Raw genomic sequence first — 22,055 nt, 5'->3', positions numbered from 1 at the left:
ACATTTGGAAAACGATTCAATCAACGCCTGTCTTGCTTCATGGTTCGTCACATAAACAATTAAATGAATATTGCAAAACTCGAACAAAGCTCAAGACTTCATCGTCAAAAAGCGCGTTAATCGCGCTCTGAGCACGTCAAGATTGACACAGACAGTACCATGCACGAACTCAGAGACTCTGGCGCGAATCGCACGCCATGACGCTAAGGAACACGTCCATGTCAGACGATGCGAAATATCTACTGATTTAATTATTTAATCCCAAATCACAAAAAAGAGCATTCGTCGAATAGTTTGGGCGAAATTCGACACGCGCGCGGTCGAGTCACGTAATCATCGGTGCACAAACATCATACGTCGATATCACGCGCGAAGTGTGCGAGAAACTTACGATAAATAATTTAATTTAATTTAATTCCACTCTCAGGCACGCTTACGATGTGTGTTAGTCGCAGCGCGTCGTAGAATGTTATCATTCGTCGCGGCGAGAAAAGCGTCGAATACGAACGACAAATGTCTCGAGCAGAGTACATCTATGTGGATGGACGCTTCGATGCTGTCCCATTTACGCACGCATGCTTTCATTTAATTACAAAATTGATATCCGTTCGCACAAGTAATTACTCCAGTGTCTCATTACCCCCAAAGTGTACCGTACGATGTGTACGCGAATATTAATAACCCGAGCGGGACGAGCACGAAGAGCGCAGCGACGAGGCTCAAAATATTGAAGGAACTGCCCTTGTATTCACTCCTGCAAAAAGATTTAATACCAAGTTTTATTTAATTGAACAAGCGCCGCGGCTGCAAGTGAATGCTGGCTGCCAAAGTTGTCTTACCCGTCCCAATTGTCTGTGTACAGATCTTTCCTATCTTTCCCGTTGTTCGCCCGTCGATTAGCAAATTGGCGTCGGCCTATCTCTTCCGAAACGGTTCTCGGTCGGCGTTCCATCGCATCCCAGTCAGGTTCCTGTTGTCAAGGTTGTTACGCTTCCAATCGCCGTGATGATCACAAATCGAGATAATGCGTACCTTATTCTTCTTGAAGATGTTCGCGACAACGCTTTGACGCCCCGCAACGTTCTTCGACGCCTCGCGCGATCCGGGGGCCAGGTTTCTCGGAGACAGTTTTGGAACGCGGTGAAGTGCTCCAGAGACGCTCGCCATGACGGCGACTTCTCGCGCGCGTCGACTCAACACTCGCGTCTGAGCGCAAATATGGCTGTAAAGAGGTTTGATTTAACGCCTGAGCGATCCGACGGATCGTTCGACCCCCACGAATCAAAGTTCGCGTTTTTGCACTGGGTGCGCTCGCCCACGCCGGGAGTGCGTCTCTGGGGCGAGCCGTGGTCCGATTTGTACAGTACCTCAGTCGTGCGCGCGCCGCACGGTTCCACTGCCCGCTGGGGCGCTCAAGAAGATTGATTCGTCGCCATGGCGAGTGAATACTTTTCATCGTCTCGCTCGGATTGGTGCGCGCTGTGCAAATGTTTCGTACAGCCGCACGGGAACGCCAAGCGCATGCACGAACGGAGCGAAAAGCACAAGAAGAACGTCGAAAGAAAGTTGAAGGATATCAGGCACAAAGAAGCGAATGAGAAGAAGGAATCAGATAAATTGCAAAAAGAGATGGCAGAGATCGAGGCAAAGGCGGCGGAGGCGTACGCAGCGGATCTTGCAGCGGCTGGTAGACTATCAGAAGCGGCGGCGTTGATGCCCAATTCGCTCACCCCAGCAGCGCGTGCAAGGGAGCAAGAGGCGAACGCAAAGAGAGAGCTAGAGACTGCAATTGAGCGCGAGCTTCATGCGCGCGAAGAAGCAGAATATCGCGCCACGCAAGTCCTGGGGGCTTGGAAGTTTGATGAAAGATCGAAGTATTACTGGCACGCAAAGTCGTCGTGTTACTTCGACCCAAAGACGAAGATGTACTTCAACAACGGAACGAAGGTGTGGTCAAAAACCGCGCCCGAAGGCGCGCCCCCACCTCCCTCTACAACTACTACTCCGGCCAAATCGACGGAACAGTACGCTCTTGGACCTTACGCGACAGGTAAAGTTGTGCCGACTGCGGCAACTCCTCAGGCGGCAACTCACGGGCAGCAAATGCCGACTGCGAAGCAAGCCATAGCGGCGGCGAAGGCGTTCAATCAAACGACGACGAGTTCAAAACCATCAACAGTGGTGGGCAAAGCTGCAGCGTCTACGAAGCCAACAACGACAACGAGTATATTTAATTTGGGTTTTGGAGCAAACCATCCAAACTTTGAGGCGGCGAAGGCGAAGACGCAAACCGCGGCGTCGAGGGCAATTGCAGCGTCTGGGGGTCGCAATTTTGAAGCTAAACTAGTAGGTGGGTATGTCACCGCTAGTTTGGGCGCCGATGCGACTCGTAAGCGTCCAGCTTCGTCGATTAGTAAGAAGGTTGACAAAGCGGAGGCGGAGGCGTTGAAGCGCCGAGAAGCTGCGCGGGCGCGCGTAGAGGAGAGAACGAAGAAATCGTTCGGATTGGGATAGCGAAATAGAAGAACAACGCCGATACGTATGCTAGGAACTTGTCATTATACATCACATTCATTTGAAGTCTTGGAACAAATCTTTCACGTCTTTGCGGAAAGCGTCGATCACCCTGGCCTCGACGACCATGCAGCAACGGTGTGGAAGGAAATCAGCGATGTCGTTTTCTTCGTTCTGCTTACCCCGCCAAAAGAAAGAATTCGTCGAGTGCTCGAGCAAGATTTCCTCTTCCAGTCGCGGGAAGATTTTTTGCCTGGTCGGTTGTCCCTTTTTTCGCTTCTTGCCCGCCGCCGGTTCGGCCTCTTCTTCGCCGTCTTCCTCGAATAAAGTACTCACTAAAATGTAGTGTTTGAATTCGTACGACTTCCGCGCCTCTTCAGTGGTTTCATCTTTTGTCGCCCAACGTATTTCGTCGAACACACCGTCGATGAGTGGCTCTCCGGCATCTTGTGGGACGTTGATGATGCGTTCGTTGATGAGCAAACCCGTCGCGGCGTCGTTGAGCACCTTTTCAAAGTCCTTCTTACTCTTACCCGGAACCTTGCCCAGCAGAAACTTTTTAATATCCTTCACGCACTTCTCATCCTTGTGTCGCGCCAAGCTCACCACCGAAGTCACGCCGAGCACGTTCTCCGAGTCTGCCTCCGTCTTCACCACGGTGCCGACGGCTTTTTGTTTAATGAGCAAGTCGCACAAGTCCGAGCACGCGTATTCGTTCCCATCGCAATATCCACTCAAAAGCGCCTTTAAGCCATGAAAATCACCCTCTTGAACGTCACAAAAATCAAAATCAACCTGTTTATCGATGCAAGAATCGCAGTCGTCGTCAGCTTTACGCGCCGCGCCTTCGTCGCCTTCGCGCGCGTCTTCGCGTCGTTCACCATCGCACCATTAACACGTCCTCGTCCCCATCGTCCCCGTCCAAATCCTCCTCATCTTCGTCTTCATCGTCGTCCGACGCCGCGTGTTCGTACTCGTCGTCGTCCCGCACCGCCTCGGTCGATTTCCCGTCGTCCTTCCTCTTCGTCGTGGTTCGTTTTCCCGGCGCCATGGGGTCGTTCGTCGGCGTCGTTCGTCGCGCGTCGTCGTCGGGTCGGTCGCGCGCGCGAAGATTCGTTCGTCGTTCGCTTCGCCCGTTCGCGCGTTTCACGCGCTTCGGCGTCTCGAACTGCCCTCCGTCGCGCGCGCTCGCCGCGCGACACCGCCGCCGGCGCGCATCCGGTCGAGCGGTGGTTCGGTTCGGTTCGGTTCGGTTCGGTTCGGTTCGGTTCGGTTCGGTTCGGTTCGGTTCGGTTCGGTTTGATTTGATTTCGTGGATGTCGATTTCGACCGATTCGACGTCGGCGGCGTCGCGTCGCACACGGCGACGCGCGCGCATCGCGAACGATCGCGATCGCGATCGTTCGCGATGACGCCCGCGCGCGCGGACGACGCGGACGACGCCGTGGACGCGGCGAGGACGCGCGGGGAATCGCTGCGCGCGCTGCAGCGCGAGCTGTCGCGATGGCGCGTGGACGAGGCGGCGACGGAAGGCGGGGGGGGGGAACGCGCGTCGCTCGAAGAGAGCGAGACGAGCGAGGAAGAGGACGAGGCGATGACGCCGCGCGCGAGCGCGAGCGCGAGCGCGAACGCGAGCGCGAGCGCGGTGGTCTCCGTCGCCGTGCGCGGCGTCGACGGCGTTGACCGGACGAGCGACGCGACGAGCGGCACGAGCGAGTACGCGCGCGTGCGAGTCGACGCGGACATGGAGGTGCGGCTACGTCGAGCGGAGCTGCGGAAGGTGGATTTAGAGCTGAAATTAGCGAACAGCTTTGAGAAGGTTGAGTTGGCGAGACGCGCGCTGGAGGAAGCGCGAGCGATTCACGAAATGTATAAAGTTGAATTCGAAGACGCCCAGAAAGAGTTTGAAGAGCAGCAAGAGCTGGTGTACGAAGAGCTCGAGCGAAGGGAAGAAGAAGCAAAAGCGTTACAAATGGCGTCGATGCAGGCGGCTGCGATCAAGCGTGCGGACGAGTGCCGCCAACGCGCAGACGCCGCGTTCAAACGCGGCGACATCGGCGAGGCAGAACAGTTGTATTCTCACGCCATCGCAGAGCTCGAAGTGAGCGGGATAACGTTGGTCGACCCATCTCATCTTTGGTTACGAATTAATCGCGCGACGGCTCTATTTGCGCTCGGTCACGTTCGTGAATCGCTTTCAGAATGCGAGCTCGTGCTGAAAGTTGACTCCAATCACATTCGAGCGCTTTCGCGCGCTGCGAAATGTTGTTTGAACCTTGAGGAGTTAGAGCGAGCGGAGCGCTACATAGAGTTCATATCGTTATCTCCGGCAGCAGACTCAGCAGATTTGAAAGACGCGTTGTCGCAAAAATCTACACTCATTCGCGCCTTCGTTGAGCGAGACAAAGTGGCTGGTAACGAAGCGTTTCGAGACGACGATTTCCACACCGCGGCGCGATTGTACTCTTCGGCGTTGGATTCCTTGGACTCGATGTATCTTTCAGACGTTGCAAAGGTCAAGGTTGGCTTGTTATCGAATAGAGTAGCGGCTTTGATGATGCTGGGTAACCCTCTTCAGGCCGCTGAAGACTGTTGTGCGGCGTTGAAGATCGACAAAGCGCACCTCAAAGCTCAAGTTCGTCTGGCGAGATGTTTGTTACAGCTCGGTCAATTCGACGAGGCGCGTCAAGAGGCGTCCGATATTCTTAGTAACGGCGTGTCCACTGCGGAGCAACAAGTTGATGCGCAGCAAGTGATAGATGACGTGGATCGCACGCAAGAGCTCGTCAACGATAGCGCAGAGCAACTGTGGCAGATTGAAGACAACGGCGACGAAAGTGTCGACGCACACAGCGTCTTGCGAGTCCTCGACGAAGCTAAAGTCTTCGCGCCGCATTCGACCATGATTAAAACTTTCAGAGCTGAAGGTTTGCGATTTATCGGAGAAATTGCCGCCGCCGCGATACTCGTCAAAGACGCTCCAATTCAAGATGTTCGCGGGCTGTGCGTACGGGCGAGAATCGCCTTTGAGTTGGCGAATGTATCCGATTGTTTAGATAGTTTGAAACCATTGATTCCCGCGCTTGACCTGTATGCTGGACGCGATGCTTCTCATTGCGTGACCTTCGAAGAAGTGTTGACGCCTGATGAAGTACTGAAGCAGATACCAAATCCGGCATCACTGCTTCAGATTCTAGAGCAGGTGTGTCAAATAAATGAATTGAAAGAGCGAGGAAAAGAAGCGTTTGGCGACGCGAATTACGACAAGGCAATTTCACTATACACCGAGGCGTTGGGTCTGTGTAAAAATTCAGACACGCTCCAAGCGCTGTTTTTATCAAACATTTGCGCATGCGAACAAGCCACGGAACGCTATGTCGATGCATTGGCTTCAGCAGGTGCGGCGTGTGCACTTGCACCAAAGTATGCCAAAGCGCACGCACGACTTGCTGCAATCTACACTGAACTCGACATGGTTTCCGACGCCCAACAAACTTACGAGGCACTTCTCATCATGGGATTATCAGAGGATGAGCGTGTGAAAGTTGAGTCGTACTTGATGACGATCACTGGGCGAGTGAACGCCGAGACGCCCGTAAATTGGCGCAAACTGCTCGGCGTAGGTCCAAAGCCGTCGAAAGACGTGTTAAAGAAGAAATACAGGCAGCTCGCACTGAATCATCATCCGGACAAAGCATCACGTGGATGTGCATCCGCAACACTTGCAAAGGCTCGTGTTGTTGTCTCCAGTAAGCTCTTCAACTTGATCAGCGAAGCATACAACATCCTGAACAATGACAACGCCGTCATTAAGTGGGAAAACGCGCGAGTGCGAGCGCAGTACAAATCGTCGCGGCCTTGCAACGAGTCGCCAACGTATGCACGTGCGCCTTTCGGTGACTCGAACGAATTTTACTCAAGATATTGATTGATCTTTTCTACAAATCTAGCTTTTAGTCCTAAATGTAGGTAAACGTAGTACCAATGAAAGACGATGCAGTGCTTCCGAGGATGGATACTCCCAAATTTACGTTTCCTTGCGCTCCTGCTGGAGATACGCACTCTATTTTCTTGCCATCAGTCGAATCTGACCACCACTGCGATGACTGCGATACCGACGCCTTGCCAATCGCACCGAAGCCGTCTCCGCCTCTACTCTGAACGGTTATCGTGCCAAAGCGACAGGATGTGTAGCCTTCAGGGACCCACTTGGCAACGGTGACGCCGACTACGTTTCCACCCTGTTGCCAACCGTCAGCGGCATCAATGGCGCTGATATCTCCTTGAGTAATGACATAGTGTGCTAACGTCGTCACATTCGGATTTGAATCGCCCGAACTCGTCGTGACAGCGACGCGCTGCTCTTCGACGTCGTCAGAGGTAATCGGCGAAGTATCGCCGCACTGTATCACAGCCGTAGAAACAACCTGAGCATCGACGGAGACAGATCCGAATCTGCACTTGACGGCGGATCCAGTTGGAAAGTTTGTGCCTAGCAAGGTGACAACACTTCCACTCCAACCAACCCAAGGCACGACCTCTGTGATCATTGGTGTCGGTTCAATCAGGTATGCAACGACGTACGGATCGGCGCCGTACGTCGTGGACAAGACCGATTGCGAAGTGGACACGGAAATATACTCAAATGTCAAAGCCGTCAACCCCAAATCGAGCGGAGGAACACTCACAGGAACGACACCCGCAGCATGCGCCGGTGTCACGCAATTTATCTCGCCCGTTCCAGTTACCGAAGTTCCCGCAACGGGATAGATTGTGCCAAATCTGCAGCTTGGCACGTTTGCGCCGAAACCTTTCACGGATGCAGAGTCAACGAGAACTGCAACATCGCCTCCTGCTTGCGTACCGTTCACTGGAAGTACTGAAGAAACTCCCAGCTTTTTCTCGTATCTCACGCGTGTTCCCGCGTAACTGGTGCAACTGCTCGCCGAAACTTCAGTCGAAGAACAAATACCGATGACAATCTCAAATCCACTCTGCCCAGAAACTATTAGCGTATCGAGGTCTGGTACGGTGCACTTCAGGATAGTTCCCGATACTCTACTCGCCGCACTCAAATATATTGACCCTCCATATATTCCAGCTTTTCCGAACACACACCAGAAATCGTCGTCTCCCGAATTGTCGCCGAGAAGAGATCCATCAGACGTCACAGCGTGTATGACTTCCTCCGCCTGTACCCAATTCGCGCCCGTTGGGAGGAAAACTTCCACCCCAGGCGTTCTGGTTTGAACTTCAAGGTCGAAGTACTGCCCAGCTGCTTCGTCTATAAACGCAGTGTTGTTCGTGCTAGCCGCAGATACGACGATCGCCATCGTTGCAAAGCCAATACCAGTCTGCGGCGAGGCGCACTTGAGCGTTCCCGAGGAATCGGCGAGAGAAGACTTTAATTTATCCCCGCCGCTGGTGACGAAAACGCAGTCAGCTGAATACGAAGACGAAAGTGCCGCATCCAAGTACACAGATATCGAGCCCCCATTCTGTGGAAGAGCTCCTGGTACTATGGCACTCACACCAATCTGTGCGACGTACTGAAATTCTATCGTCGACTCGACGTCAATGCCCACCGTCACGTTACGCGCGGCGTATGCAGGAGAGCTACACGCAACTCCACCTCCAGGGACGTGTATCGCCGACGTTACTATCGTGCCAAATCTGCACGTGGGTGTGTAATAAGATGAAGTTGGGATAGTTCCACCCGTGAGTTTCAGCACCGTTCGAGTGCCACCGCTCGTCGCTCCGACGTTTGGCGTGATGCTCTCTAAATCATTCGCTACTGGTAGCCAGCCCATGGTGGTTCCTCCGGCCCCCGGCGACGATAAATCAGAAAGCACGTCTATGGTTAGATCGTGCGCAGAACTAGAGGAACCCGAAGGCAGCTGATGATGGTACGGGACTGAGCATCGGATGAGCGCGCTCGACACCGCGTGCGCGACGAGAGCTATACCGTCGTGCCCACACCATGTTTGCCGAAACGGGTCCATGAGATTTTGTCCCGAAAATGTCGCGACAGTACCCGCACGAAGAAATCCCGGTACCACCGACGTAATTTGTGGTGGCGAGACAATCAGAAATTGCGCTGAGGCACTTGCACCGGCTCCTGCACTCACAGCGTGAAAGCCGTATCTGAGCGTGGACAGCGCCGCTGTCTCGGATGGTGTCGCCGGAAAATCACATTTGCTTTGGACCTGATTCGTCACTAAAACGGGAGATGTAACCGGGTTCAAGGCTTGGCAAATGCGTGCACCAACAGAACCCGAGCCAGCAATAAGGTTGCGGCCGAAAAAGTCGACCAGAGTCGAAGAATCGGCCACCGTATTTCGCATCGCATTGCCAACCGAAGGCAACACGACGTCGACAACTTCGTCTTTGCTCACGGTGAATGAGGTGAACCAACCAGTCTGAGTTGCATTCGTCGGAAACATTCTTTGAGCATACATATCCACGACACTCAGCGATGGAGTGCCGAATGACTGCAAAGGCGCTTTGCACACCAACTCTCTTTCGCTGCGCAGAGTCGCCGCCACCCAAATGCCGTCAAACCAGCATCCGATACGAATCGGACTCGCCGTGAACGATGCTATGGCGCCGCTCAGCGGAGTACTACTTGATGCTTGTATCACTACGTCACCACCAACTGCGGTGGTGGACACTAAAGGCCCATCTATGATGGGCGCGGTTTGGTACTCGACGCTCGCGCCGCCGCCTCCGACGGCGTGAGTTGGAGTGAGATTCAAATCCACCGTTCCTTCCGCTTCGCTCGACGCACGGGTCTCACACATGGCTAACGCAGAAGAAATGAATCTGTACTCGGATGTCAGCGAAGAGTCTTTGAACGTGCACAGCATTCCTGGACGAAAATGTGTCCCTGAAAGTCGCAGAACTTCGCCGCCGCTCTTGTACGCGTACTCTGGATTCACTTTGGATAGTTTCCAAGGCACGACGAATTCGAAAGAATGCTGCCCGTTGTCCACGACTAAATCATCTGACCCGGGAACGTATCTCTTTCCCGTCGCCTGCGCCAACCCAACGGCGACGAAACCCGCGAAGACGTTGGTCGGCGTCGCGCACACGACTTTCGAAGTCGTGCTCGCGGCCGAGTCCTTATTCGCGACAATCTCCCCGAACCGACACCCCATCGGCGGCAACGCGTTCGCGTATCCACTCCCATACAACGACACCACCGTCGACGCGTACACCGCTCCAGTATCCGGCCACACGTGCTCCAACGTCAGCGTCGTCGCCGTCGTCTGATACTGCGCCGTCGCCGTCCTCCCTCGCGCAATCGTCGCCAGCGTCCACACCACCGCCGTCCATAACCTTCCGCTCGTCCTCCATCGCATCGTCGTCACACTTTTTTCCCGTCTCGTCTCCCTCGCGCGTCCGTTTCCCCCGTCCGCGCGTCGCGCGCGCGCATCCATATCGCGCGTCGTCTCAAAACGATGCAATTCCTTCCCGTCCTCTTCTCGCGCGCGTCGACGCGACGCGCGTCGTCCGCGCGCGCATCGCACGCGCGTTCTCCACGCGCGCGTTCGCGCGCCGTCGACCCGTCGTCTCGCTCGCGTCGCGCGTCGTCGCTCGCGTCGCGCTTCGCCGTCGACGCCACCGCGGCATTCCGTTTCCCGCGCCGTTCGTGTTTTCGCCCGATCGATCGCCCGATCGATCGCCCGTTCGTTAGAATTAGGGTTGTGGGCGCTCGAGCGGTCGGTTGTTCGGGCGACGACGGATGCGCGGCACGTCGCGACGCGCGCGATGTCGCGCGCGCGAGGGATCGCGCGCGCGACGCGCGGCGGTGAGGTCGCGCGACGCGCCGTCGCGACGACGTCGACGGCGACGGCGACGGCGACGCGGGACGACGACGACGCGACGGGCGAGCGATTGAAGCGGGCGCTGCGGCGATGCGACGACGCGTGGGCGCTCGACGGGACGACGCACGGGGCGAGGCTGGCGCTGATGCCTCGAAGACGGTGCGTGGGGGTGAACGCACACTTTCCGCGAGCGCTGCTGGTGAGATACGTGCTGGCGATGGACGGGGAGAAGCGACGATGGGTGGCGCCGGACGCGCGGGGCGAACGCGAGGGACGAGGCGCGTACGCGAGCGCCGATCCGCGGGCGCTGGAGATGGCGATGAAGAAGAGAGGGTTCGAGATGGCGTTCAAAACGAAAGATATACACGTACCGGAGAAATTGGCCGAGATGACGCGACGACAACTCAGGGCGCACGTGCGAGAGTTGTTCGCGCGAGCGTGCGGGAGCGCGCGGGAGGCGCTCGCGGGAAACGCGGGAAACGGGGAAGAATCGAGGGCGCAAACGACGCCACGAACGGTCGAGGAAGAGATTGAAAAACTGATCGAGACGCAGAAAAGAATTGTTGCAGAAGATTGGATATTGATTCCGAGCGATTCGCGCGCGCGCGACGGTGCCGGTGACGATGAAACGCACGAAGAAAGGCGCGGAAGCGCCGAATCAGACGCGGTGCGCGGCGTCGGTTACAAGCTAGACGCGCTGAGCATGGATGAGCTGACGGCTTGTTTGGACGCAGCCGACGCAGATGAAAGCGTTTTGAAGCGCATTCGAGACGGCTTGAAGAAATTTCAAACGACTGGAAATTTATCCGACGCGCCGAAGCTCGTCGACGTAAACGAGGATGTTTCGTTGGGTCTACGCATCACGCAAATTAAAGTCAAGCTTTTCGAGCGCACATGATTCGTTTCTTGAAAGGGCCGACTGATACAAAAAGTAATAACACTAGCAGTTAGTATTAGCTTCGTTATAATCATAGCGGCGGCGGATTGAGTTGAAGCGCGACGACGACGACGACGACGACGACGACGACGACGACGACGCAATGCTCGAGCTTTACGTCTTCACAACGCGATGCTCGACGACCGTCTGACCGTGCACCAACTGCCTCAAATGGCAGGTTTCGACGAATCTCGGTTGACAGTCGTCGTTGCGTTCGATTTTGGATACCAAATTCACGACAAGGCGTGCTGGAGATGGCTGGAAAAATGGCTTCTTCTCGATCCAAGCTCCATCAACTTGACGCTGTTGCACATCGAAACAGTGCGAGACCCCGCGAAACTCGAGCTCACGTCGTATAGGTACATCAGCCTGGAAGATTCGTCTCGCTTTTTACCGTACGACGTTTGGCGTTCGTTGCGTCGGAACAAGTATCCGCACCACGAAGTCGTTCTGCTGCAAACCAACATTGGAATCTCAAAAAGCATTCTCGATTACATGAGATACGACGCCCCGAGACACGCCATGCTCGTGTTGGGATCGCGGCATCACACGCCGAGCATTATTCCTCGATTCTTGATGGGATCTGTAAGCAGTGATGTCACGGCGAAAATTGATTCTCATCCTGTGTTGTTGATACGCACGCGCTTGTTCAAAGACGTTTCCGATTTGCGCGAGGACACCGTAGGATCAGCGTATCTCGGGTTGCGAGAAGAAGGCAAGGAGTTCGGCTGCGGTCGATCGATATGCATCGCAGTCGACGGCGCGCACGTCAAATCGCTCGTACACTACGTCATGAGAGAAATAATGCGAAAGACCGATATCGTGCAAATCGTGCACTGCGCGGCTGACGAAAACGCCTCTACACTCGCTCGCGTCTCTGCAGAGCTGGAGGAGATTCGCGAGGAGCTCAAGACGTTTTTAGACGATGAAAATCAACTCGACAGCGTACTACTCGATTTCACCGGTGACATACGAGAAAAAGTTTTAGAGCACGTGGACGAGCGCATGTCTAGCAAGGCCATTGATTTACTCGTCATCGGCAACCGAACACGACGAGCAGTTCTGTCGAGGAACATCATTGGCAGCACGGCGCAATACATTCTTCAATACGCGCATGTTCCTGTCCTTATGGTTCCTGACGCGCTGATTGAGTACATGGAGGACGATGCGATGAGTACAGCTGCATGATTTAGAGTTTTTAGTAGATGATGAATGTCATGACAACGACAAATTTAGAGCTTCCAGCGCGAGGCAAGAGTAGAGAGCATATCTCCAATATCGGCGCCCGCTTCTTCATCATCCGCCTCACCCTCGGGATCGTTATCTTCCATCGGTGCGAGTGCGTGTTCGATACCGGCCGCCGACAAAATAGCGCGAATTTCTTCCACGGTGTCTTCAGGAATCATGTTACCGTCGAGGTTGAGATGCTCAAATCCTGGCTTGCTCGCCGCGAGTTGCGCCGCCGCGATGGCGCCTGACTTTTGGAGTTCGTTGCAGCTCGCATCGAGTCTCACGAGAGGCGCGTTCGATTGACTCAAAGCCATGCACACTTGCGTAAACCCATAGTCACCAAGTATGTTATCACCGATTGTCAAAACCTTGAGGTTTTTCATCTCTGCGATGGCGTGGGCGACGGCTTCTGCGCCTTCTCGCTCAAAGTCATTACTGCTAACGTGGAGAACTTCGAGCTTCGGGCAACCCTTGGCTACGGCCATGAGAAGAGTTCCACCCATGTCCGGTCCTAATGCCGTCGCTTCGAGGTTCAAGAACTGAAGGTTCGGATGCTTTGGCAACACTTTGACGAGCGCTTCTGCGCCCTCCTCGTTGACGTTGTTATCGTTCAAGTCGAGTCTCTCCAGAGAATTCCCGTGCGAAAGCGCCTCAGCAAGCATAATCGCGCCCTCGCAGAAGAAACGAGAACCCGCCATCTTGAAATCCTTCATACCTGTCGCTTTCGCGACGATGGCGGCGATGTGCACGGTGCCTTCGTTGCCCGTCATGTTCTTGTCTAAATGGAAACGAGTGAGCTTTTCTGGGCACGCAAGCAGTTCAAGAATGGCACGCGCAGCCTGTTCAGAGATTCCGTTGTTCAAAAACGCGATAGAAGTCAACTCGGTTTGTCCTTGAAGAAGCTTCGTGCACGCACGAACACCCTTTTCACCAAACGCGTTATCGCTCAAATCCACCGACGTCAACTTGGCCGCGAGCAAGCCCTCGCTGAAAATTTCCATTGCCTTCAATGCTTCGACTTCGGGACGCCCCGCGATGGTGTCGCTTAAGTCCACTTCCTTCAACGTTGACGCCAAATTCACAAAAGCTCGGCTCGCCACCTTGGCGGCATCGATACCGAAACTCTTCGTGCTCAGTCGAACCTTGGAGTACGAAGCGCCTTTATTCAACAACGGCGCCAACACTTGTTCCGCGCGCTGTTGGGTGTAGAATTCCCGATCCTTACTCGTTTTACCGACGTCGAATTCATCACCATCCATCTCCACGTCACCAGCGGCGTCGCCGTCGCCTTCCTGCGCTCCAGATTCGACGACTTCCTTCATGAGCTCAGCCGCCTTCTTGACGTACAAGCGCATGACTTCGATCAGAGGTCTGTCCCCACTCGTCGTGCTCGAAGACACGTCCGCGGCGCTGAACGCGCGCTGTTCGATCTCCTCGGCCTTCGCTCGAGCGTTTAATTGATCCGTCTTTCCGTGACAATGGAATCCAATCGCGCTCAGCGACGCATCCACGCGCGCGACGAGATCTTCTCGCTGGGCGGCGGTCAGGGTGAAAACCATGACGCTCGCGTTCTTTTATCGAGCGTTCGGCGCGTTCGTCGACGTCCTCGCGCGTTCGTCCGCGTCCACGCGTTCGTCCGCGTCGTCCGAGCTCGCGGTCGCTCGCGCGCGCGGGCGTGTGGCGCCGTCGTCCTCGCCTCGCCGCGCCTCGCCGCGCATCGCTATCCGCGCTGGGAACGACACTTTATGCGCCGAGCCGCACTCGTCAGCGCGCGTCGTGGACACGCGCCCGTTCGCGAACGCCGTCGAGCATGGCGAGCTTGGAAGACCTCTACGCCGTCTCCCGTCGCCTGTGCTTCGACGTCACCGAGGGATTGTCCAAGCTCGAGCGCGACGAGGGACGCGGACACGGCGTGAACGATGGATTGGCGAGAGAGATGCGGACGCGCATGGGAGAGCTGAAGAAGATTACGAGCGAAATGGAGCGACAGTGGAGAGCGATGGCGATGACGGCGTCGATCGCGAAGAGCGATACGTGGAAGGTGCGACGGTGATGTGGATGAGAGACGAGACGTTGGTGTAATTCTCGGCGACGTCGCAAACGCTTGGTGCCCCTCGCGACGAACGACGGCGCGCCGATGCGAACATAACGACTGACGGGAATATCGCGCGACTCGAAACGTAAACAGAGAAAAGTTGAACACGTGATCGAGGAAACGGATCATCTGGAGATGTCGTTGCATAGATTTGGGTCGCGAGAGGAGCGTCGGTTAAACGAACAAAAGGAGCGCGAAGATTTAATGCGCAGAGTGACCGACGACGAGGGGTTTCGTTCGCTCGTGGGAGAGTACGACGCGGAATCTGGCTCGATGAAATCAGTTCGGCGGTCGGGTTCGATGGTGGATGAATTGCTCGAGCAAGGGGCGAGCGTGCTTGGCAATTTGAGCGAACAAAGCGCCACCTTGCGAAACGTCAAGCGCAAGGTCTTCAGTTTGCTCGACAAAATGGGCGTGTCATCGAGTTTGTTGCGAGTCATTGATCGGCGACAGAGACTGGATGCCATCTTAGTGTATGGAGGGATGTTCGCAACGGTGCTCATTCTTTTCATCGTTTGGATGTTCTTCTCGCGTTGAGGACACTCGTCTATCATCTAGGGGTAGCATTAAATAGCGGTAGTAGTAGTTTGAGAACGTCGCCCGCGATTCTCTCGCTATTGTAGTATTCTAGCCGAACCGATAAAATTCACTCATCCTCCAATTTTGCCTTTTTGTTCGATTCGTCTTTTGGCGTCGCCGTCTCCGCCGTCTTCGCTGTCTCCGCCATCTCTGCCTCTGGCTTGGAGTTTTCGTGTACTGAATTGCCAACACCGACGTAGGTGCCGCTCAAAATCCACCCGCCTGAGCCAGCATCAGTAGTCATCACGGGATGCGTCCGCCCAGGCAGTACTTGCTGGGCTCGCATGAATGGTTCGACCAAGGAAAGATTAATCGCAGTGTTCGTGTTTCTCAGATGATGCAACGCCTCGGCTAAAGGTTGGGCGGCGTTGAACCATATAGCGAACGACGCTGAGGACGCGCACAGCGGTAGCAATTGTTCAAGCGTAGATTTTGGCTCGATTGAAAGGGAGGAGACGATGAGTGAGCTGAAGCCCTGGCGGGCAAAGTTGGCAAAGTCGTCTTCGGCGGCGTACTTGACTTTCATGTGCTTTCGCTCCTGTTTCTCCGTCGTCGACAGTTTTTCGCCATCCTTTGACCCATTCGCTTCATCCATCTTCGAATCTTCATCCATTCTTCCCTCTCGCCTCTCGATAAGCTTCGAAAGCGCCGCGTGTCGCATGCAATCGAAGTGTGCGTCTTCCAAATTCATCTGCAGCAACACATCCATCGCGGTTGGATTTTGGCCTATAAATCCGTTGCAAATGCGCCCCATACCTCCCATGCGGTGGGTGACGGCTCCGAGGACGATGCCACCACACGTGTCTAACACTAAAGTTTGCGCGTGTGCGCCCACGTTCCCCGCGTTGAGCAACATCGAGAGCGCGTCGAAGCGCATGTGCGATGTCTTGTACGGATTGCTGTAAAAGTACTGCTCGCAAACTTGCCTCGGCGACGGAAATCTCACCAAAATTCTCGTCATGTGCTTCTTCATCTTTCTCGCTCGATACTTTTCTTGCGCGAACGCCGTCTTTTCGTCGAAAGTCTTGCTATTGGCCGCTATGATTTCCACCATCTCCTCGCCGGTAAACTCTCTCCTCAACGCCGCGATGTCGGCGTCCGTGAGCCGTTGCGCGCCTTCGTGTTTATTCGACACGTGCTTATTCGACCGCTCGTCCTCCACCGGCGCCGAACCATGCGCGACATCATCATCCACCCCCTCCGCGCCCAATCGCACGCACGCGCCGGTGTTATGCACGATCTCGTACCGCGACCCGAACGGCGCCCCCAACAGCGCCTCGACGGGTACTTTTTGTCTCTTCCCTACGTCCACGCTCTTCCCCTCCTTGAGCGTCGCGAACGTCGCTCGCTCGCCTTCGTTGATCTCAATCAACACCACATCACCCACTCGCATCGTCCGCGCCCCTCGTCGTCGCGCCGTCGCGCCGTCGTCCGTCTCGCCCGTCGTCGCCATGGCGGAGCCGCCGCGCGCGCGCGCGTTCGTTCGCTCGCCGCGCGGCGTCGTCGGACTCGCTCGAGCTCGACCGCGCGCCGGGTCGCCGCGACCGCTCGCGTTCGCTCGCGTTCGCTCGCGCGCGCGCCGGCGTCGTCGCGGTGTGCGTCGAATCCCGCGTTCGTCCGCGGACCGCGTCCCGCACACCGCGACGACGCCCGCGCGCGATCGCGTCGAATCGCGTCGAATCATGAGCGCGTTCCCGATCGTCGTGCCCGAGCGCGCGCCGACGACCGTGCACGTCGCGAAAGCGAACGCCGCGGACGTCGCCGAACGCGCGCGAACGACGGAGACGACGACGCACGCGAGCTTTCCGTCGTCGCGACCGGGACGAGGACCGGCGGAGCTGGAGGACGAGCGGGAACACGAGGGCGAGGACGAGGCGTTCACGAGGAAGCGCGGCGCGTTCGCGAAAGATTGTGCGTGGTGAATGCGAGCGATGACGGGCCGATCGAGCGAGCGCGCGGCGAGGGGTGGTCGATGGACTCGAACGAACGCTCGAAGCGCGAAACGAACGCGAGACTGACGCGCGGGCGACCGTCGACGCGACAGTGGCGTACATGATGTACGGATTCGGTGACGCGAAGGAACCCGATCCAGATTCGATCGAGCTCATGGAGGACATGCTGGTGGATTATCTCACCAACGTCGCGCATCGAGCGATGGAGGTGGCGGAACGACGCGGTCGCATGCAGACGGAAGACTTGCTGTACGTCATCAGAAACGATCGGAAAAAGTTTGCTCGCGTGGATGAGTTGTTGGAGATGAACGCTAAATTGAAGGACGCGCGAAGGAATTTCGAGTTGCACGATCCCCAGGCTGTGCTCGCGCAGCAACGCGCGGAGGAAGAAGCGAGGCGAGCAAAGGCGGACGCCGACAAAACAAAAAAGTAGCCAAAGACTTCGTCCTCACCGCGCGGGGCATCGGAGACACTAGTCAATCATCGATCCGCGGTAGTTTTCCTTAGTTCTCAGTGTCGACACTGGTAATAGATCTCCAAATCACGCTTTGAACCGCTTCGACGCGCGCGCGAACGCCAATCCAAACAAATGACACGTAATCCAACAATTCGCGTCCGAGTGCCGCACACTGCGCCGTCGTGACACGCCCCGCGGCGACGTCATGGACGACGCGCGCGAAGATCGATCGACGACGTCGTCCGTGGGTGCCCCATCGCCGTCGAAATCCTTTCTGCCGAGCGCGCCGAGGACGCCGAGACGCGCGTCGCGACCGACGGCTGGCGATGCCGCGTCGCAGCGTTCGTCGTCGCCGAGCGCGATGTCCACGCGAAGCGCGACGAGTGATTGCGTCAAAGTCATCGCTGTCGTTCGACCGCTCATAGCGCGCGAACTCGCGTTGGGATCGAGCGAGGCTCTGGTCATCGCCGAGGACAGCGTGGCGACGAAGAGCGGGCATCAGTTTACGTACGACGGCGTCTCGAGAGGAAACGAAGACGAGCTGGCGGTGACGTACGACGCGCACGTAAAAGAAATAGTGGGTGGGGTATTGCAAGGGTATAATGGGAGCGTCATGGCGTACGGACAGACGGGTTCGGGGAAGACGCACACGATGGGCATGGGTGGCGACAACGCCGGCGCGGGCATGGCTCGAAGAGTTTTTGACACGATCTTCGCGAGCATCGCCGACTGCGAGGCGATGACGACGGTTAAGGTGTGTACTTCGTTCATAGAGATTTATAAGGACGAAATTCGGGATTTATTGCTCGATAGTGAGGATCCAGAAGCGACGGCGACGGCGACGGCGGTGACGATTCGGGAAAATCCCAAAGAGGGAGGTGTGTACTTGAACGGAGCTCGAATCGTACAAGTGAGCGATGTTCAAGGTTGTTTAGACGTGCTAGAGGAAGGTATTCTTCGCAGAGCAACGGCGGAGAGTACGATGAATGTGCGGTCGAGTCGCTCACACGCGATATTGACAATAAACGTCGAGACAAAAGTTGGCGATGCCAAGGCGACACTGGCAAAACTTCACCTGGTGGATCTCGCCGGCTCTGAGCGCGTGACACTCAATGAAAGTAGAGGTCAACGTTTCAAAGAAGGCGTACAGATTAATATGGGGTTGCTCGCGCTTTCAAACTGCATATCTGCGTTGACGGATGCGAATAGGCGCGAGTGGGGTCACGTGCCGTACCGAGATTCAAAGCTCACGAGGTTACTGCAAGATTCGCTCGGAGGTAACAGTCGAACGGTGATGTTTGCTTGCGTATCACCAGCCGACACGAACGCGGACGAGACGCTAAACACGCTCAAGTATGCCAATCGGGCCAGAAGCATTCGGAACAGAGTTGCAGTTAACTTTGAAAAATCCACCAAAGCTGAGCTCAAGCTTAAGAGACAGTTGGACGCAGCGACGGAGAGGATCGCACAGTTGGAAATGTTAGTGAACGTTCTCCATGGAGAAAACGAAGCTTTGAAACAAGCGACGCCTGAATCACACGCGTTTTCGCAGCTGGCGATGACTCCGGATATAGGGAGCACTCCTCGGACGCCCATGCACACGCCCGTGCTCGGCAACACCCCGATGAGCGAGCTGTTGGAGAGCTGTCGAAAGGCACGACAACGCGCTGTCATCCTCCTCTCGACGAACTCACCCGCGAAATCACCTTTGACGACACCGAGAGGAAGTATTGATCTCGGTGGGTGGTAGTTTTTAGCGACTGTTAGCGTTAGATTTAACTGAATTAACTTCGAATTCAACTGCTATACTACATTGCGGGCGTTGGAGAAGCCTTGGCAGCTTGCTTGCCTCGGCCCTTTTTCCCTCGATTGCCGCGTTTTTTTGTTTGTGCTACATTCGCCGTGACCGGCGCCTTGTCTTCGTCTTCGCCCTCATCGCTCTCGCTCGCGGCGCCTTTTCTATTGTCGCACGCTTGCAAAATCGCGTCCAAACGTGCCCGGACCTTTTTCGCCCCCGAAACGATCTTCCTTCGACGACTGTCCGGCAAACTACCGCAATACTCAACGAAGAAATCAAAAAACTCATCCCGGAGCTCGTTATCGATCCCGACTTGCTTCAGCAAAAATTGATGGTGGATGGCATTGACTTCGGTAGTCTCCATCACCGCCCACCGCGACAGGTAATCCTCCGCCGCGTTCCTACCCACCCGAGCCGGTCTCGCGGCTTTGCACTTATGACACGCCAGCTTATTTTTCGAATAATTCAGAAATCCACACGCACACGTCCAATCCTTCTTCGTGAACAACTTCTTCTTCGCCTCCGCGCCGGCGGCTTGACCATCCTTGTCTTTACGCTTGCGCTTCTTCTTCCCCATCCCCGCGTTCGACGGTGCGCGCGTCCCGTTCGCGTTCGCGTTCGCGTTCGCGTTCGCGTTCGACGGTTTAGCACCCGTCGGTTTCGGCTTCGCTTCCGTCGGTTTCGCCTTCGCTTTCGCTTCCGTCGTCGTCGGTTTCGCCGCCGGTTTCGCCGCCGCCGGTTTCGTCACCGGTACAGGTGTCGTCGCGGCGTCGTTCGCGGCGAACGGCGAGACGTACGTGGGCGTGATTTTCATGCTCGTCGTCGTCGCCGTCGTCGTCGTCGCCATCGACCTCGCCCGCGCGTCGTCGTCGCGCGCGTGCGAGTAAGTGCGACGCCGCACTCGCGCGCGCTCCACGACGCGATGGCGGCGGCCACCGCGCGCGCCGTCGCGAAGGATTTGCTCGGAATGTCCGCGCGCGCGCTTAAATCGATCGTCGTCGACGAGTGCGGGCAACCTTTGTATCGAGCGACGCAGATTCGCGAACACCTGTACGGCGCGCGGCGGTGTCGAAGGATTGAAGATTTCTCGCTGATACCGCGTGAAATGCGGGACGCGCTCGTCGCGGGGGGGTATCGAACCGGAAGATTGGCGGTGGAGTCGGCGAGCGTGAGTGGGTGCGGCACTGGGAAGGTCTCCTTGCGCGTGGGCGAGCGAGAGGTGATCGAGGCGGTGGGGATTCCAGACGCGAGTTGTTGGCGCGCGAGCGCGGAGGCTGAGGTGGAGGTAGAGAACGCATCTGAGGTGTTCAAAAGCGTGCAGGGATGGGATAAGAATCGGTTGACGGCGTGTGTGAGCAGTCAAGTCGGATGCGCGATGAAGTGCACGTTTTGCGCGACAGGGATGCAAGGATACAAGCGAAATTTGACGCCGGCGGAAATCACGGCTCAGGTGATCGAACTCGAGGAGCTGTACGGTAAACGCGTCTCGCAGGTGGTCTTTATGGGCATGGGTGAACCGATGCTGAATATCAAATCCGTGGTTCAAGCGATAAGGTGCCTGAACGAAGATGTTGGGATTGGTGGACGGCACATAACAGTTTCAACCGTTGGCATCCCGAATTCGTTGAAGAAACTGGCGAAGGAAAAGCTCGCAATCACGCTTGCAATCTCTTTGCACGCCCCTGATCAACACACGCGGGCAAAAATAGTGCCATCCGCGAAGTACTATCCAATGGAGGACTTATTGAATGACGCACGCGCTTACTTTAAGGAGACAGGGAGACGCGTGACGTTCGAGTACACCTTGCTCGCCGGCGTCAACGATTCCCCATCTCAAGCAAAAGCGCTGAGCCGAATGTTAAAACGGAAGTTTGGTACCGGCGCACACGTCAACATCATTCCTTGGAATAACATCGATGGTATTAATCACACAAGGCCATCCGGAAACGCCATTCATCGATTCTGTGCGCAGTTAGAGGGCGGTGTGACGCATACCATACGACGCACGCGTGGCTTGGACACAAACGCCGCATGCGGAATGCTCACTGGAGCGTTCGAAAGACGAACGCTTCGTGCCAACGCGTGAGCATACAGCAAAAAAAAGATGTACAGGATGTACGGTAACGCTAGTAACTGTAGCCTATATTCTAGAAAAGTCTAGGAAGTCTAGGTAGCTAATGTATAGATATTGTAAGCTCAATCTGCCCGTTGCGACATGACTTCGTCGTATACGCCGTAATCTTCGGCGACTATTTGGCGGAGCTGCGCGCTCGTGACGATGGTGACGATTGTCTCAGTGAGTGCCCTCAGGCTCACTTGCCTTCGTCCACGAAGCCAAATATTTTTGATTCGAATGAGCGTTGATACGCGCCGCGCCAATTGTACAAATTGTGCGCAAGGCGCGGAGACATCCTCTTCGTCTTCGTTTTCATCGTTGTGCACCACTACACCAGCTGGGATGTATAATCCACGATCTCCAACATAGTCATGAACGTAATGCCGCTTCACTCGCTGCTTGATTCCCTCCGCACTCTCGATGTATTCTTCACACACTCCTGATTGTATGACGAAAAGTTCGTGTGCTCTATCGCCTCGATGACACAAAACTTCACCTTTGGCGTACGTCCGCTCTTTGAATGTTCCTTTCGGTTGCTTCCTGATATATCG

At 55.8% G+C, this 22,055-nt stretch overlaps 14 protein-coding genes across 14 annotated transcripts; 9 read left to right on the top strand and 5 right to left on the bottom strand.

Moving 5' to 3' along the window:
* Positions 1–1,002: 1,002 nt before the first annotated feature.
* Positions 1,003–1,425, top strand: OSTLU_92786 (predicted protein; the record flags this gene model as incomplete). Its single annotated transcript, XM_001418029.1, has 1 exon — positions 1,003–1,425. A coding segment is annotated over one exon (423 nt), but the record flags the coding sequence as incomplete, so codon positions are not given.
* Positions 1,426–1,434: 9 nt separating this feature from the next.
* OSTLU_94378 (predicted protein) lies at positions 1,435–2,128 on the top strand (the record flags this gene model as incomplete). The annotated part of the gene is made up of 3 exons (XM_001418028.1): positions 1,435–1,687; positions 1,739–1,947; positions 2,051–2,128. The coding sequence occupies 3 exons, from the start codon at positions 1,435–1,437 to the stop codon at positions 2,126–2,128; spliced, it is 540 nt and encodes a 179-aa protein (XP_001418065.1).
* Positions 2,129–2,571: 443 nt separating this feature from the next.
* Positions 2,572–3,399, bottom strand: OSTLU_38561 (predicted protein; the record flags this gene model as incomplete). The annotated part of the gene is made up of 1 exon (XM_001417784.1): positions 2,572–3,399. A coding segment is annotated over one exon (828 nt), but the record flags the coding sequence as incomplete, so codon positions are not given.
* Positions 3,400–4,258: 859 nt separating this feature from the next.
* Positions 4,259–6,442, top strand: OSTLU_31834 (predicted protein; the record flags this gene model as incomplete). The annotated part of the gene is made up of 1 exon (XM_001418027.1): positions 4,259–6,442. One exon carries the CDS (start codon positions 4,259–4,261, stop codon positions 6,440–6,442), a length of 2,184 nt encoding a protein of 727 aa, XP_001418064.1.
* A 31-nt stretch (positions 6,443–6,473) lies between these two features.
* OSTLU_31833 (predicted protein) lies at positions 6,474–9,875 on the bottom strand (the record flags this gene model as incomplete). The annotated part of the gene is made up of 1 exon (XM_001417783.1): positions 6,474–9,875. The coding sequence occupies one exon, from the start codon at positions 9,873–9,875 to the stop codon at positions 6,474–6,476; it is 3,402 nt and encodes a 1,133-aa protein (XP_001417820.1).
* Positions 9,876–10,284: 409 nt separating this feature from the next.
* OSTLU_31832 (predicted protein) lies at positions 10,285–11,238 on the top strand (the record flags this gene model as incomplete). The annotated part of the gene is made up of 1 exon (XM_001418026.1): positions 10,285–11,238. The coding sequence occupies one exon, from the start codon at positions 10,285–10,287 to the stop codon at positions 11,236–11,238; it is 954 nt and encodes a 317-aa protein (XP_001418063.1).
* Positions 11,239–11,409: 171 nt separating this feature from the next.
* Positions 11,410–12,465, top strand: OSTLU_31831 (predicted protein; the record flags this gene model as incomplete). Its single annotated transcript, XM_001418025.1, has 1 exon — positions 11,410–12,465. The coding sequence occupies one exon, from the start codon at positions 11,410–11,412 to the stop codon at positions 12,463–12,465; it is 1,056 nt and encodes a 351-aa protein (XP_001418062.1).
* Positions 12,466–12,566: 101 nt separating this feature from the next.
* OSTLU_2293 (predicted protein) lies at positions 12,567–13,862 on the bottom strand (the record flags this gene model as incomplete). Its single annotated transcript, XM_001417782.1, has 1 exon — positions 12,567–13,862. A coding segment is annotated over one exon (1,296 nt), but the record flags the coding sequence as incomplete, so codon positions are not given.
* A 455-nt stretch (positions 13,863–14,317) lies between these two features.
* OSTLU_38773 (predicted protein) lies at positions 14,318–15,139 on the top strand (the record flags this gene model as incomplete). The annotated part of the gene is made up of 2 exons (XM_001418024.1): positions 14,318–14,548; positions 14,696–15,139. 2 exons carry the CDS (start codon positions 14,318–14,320, stop codon positions 15,137–15,139), a joined length of 675 nt encoding a protein of 224 aa, XP_001418061.1.
* A 109-nt stretch (positions 15,140–15,248) lies between these two features.
* OSTLU_15517 (predicted protein) lies at positions 15,249–16,634 on the bottom strand (the record flags this gene model as incomplete). The annotated part of the gene is made up of 1 exon (XM_001417781.1): positions 15,249–16,634. The coding sequence occupies one exon, from the start codon at positions 16,632–16,634 to the stop codon at positions 15,249–15,251; it is 1,386 nt and encodes a 461-aa protein (XP_001417818.1).
* Positions 16,635–17,236: 602 nt separating this feature from the next.
* Positions 17,237–17,464, top strand: OSTLU_9714 (predicted protein; the record flags this gene model as incomplete). Its single annotated transcript, XM_001418023.1, has 1 exon — positions 17,237–17,464. A coding segment is annotated over one exon (228 nt), but the record flags the coding sequence as incomplete, so codon positions are not given.
* A 628-nt stretch (positions 17,465–18,092) lies between these two features.
* OSTLU_4049 (predicted protein) lies at positions 18,093–18,989 on the top strand (the record flags this gene model as incomplete). Its single annotated transcript, XM_001418022.1, has 1 exon — positions 18,093–18,989. A coding segment is annotated over one exon (897 nt), but the record flags the coding sequence as incomplete, so codon positions are not given.
* Positions 18,990–19,398: 409 nt separating this feature from the next.
* On the bottom strand, positions 19,399–19,965 carry OSTLU_31824 (predicted protein; the record flags this gene model as incomplete). Its single annotated transcript, XM_001417780.1, has 1 exon — positions 19,399–19,965. One exon carries the CDS (start codon positions 19,963–19,965, stop codon positions 19,399–19,401), a length of 567 nt encoding a protein of 188 aa, XP_001417817.1.
* A 345-nt stretch (positions 19,966–20,310) lies between these two features.
* Positions 20,311–21,549, top strand: OSTLU_49687 (predicted protein; the record flags this gene model as incomplete). The annotated part of the gene is made up of 2 exons (XM_001418021.1): positions 20,311–20,667; positions 20,722–21,549. 2 exons carry the CDS (start codon positions 20,311–20,313, stop codon positions 21,472–21,474), a joined length of 1,110 nt encoding a protein of 369 aa, XP_001418058.1. The 3' UTR covers positions 21,475–21,549.
* Between the last annotated feature and the right edge of the window lie 506 nt (positions 21,550–22,055).

This window comes from Ostreococcus lucimarinus, chromosome 5, assembly GCF_000092065.1.
Source record: "Ostreococcus lucimarinus CCE9901 chromosome 5, complete sequence".
Lineage (NCBI taxonomy): Eukaryota > Viridiplantae > Chlorophyta > Mamiellophyceae > Mamiellales > Bathycoccaceae > Ostreococcus > Ostreococcus sp. 'lucimarinus'.
This window is presented reverse-complemented; position numbering and strand designations above follow the sequence as displayed.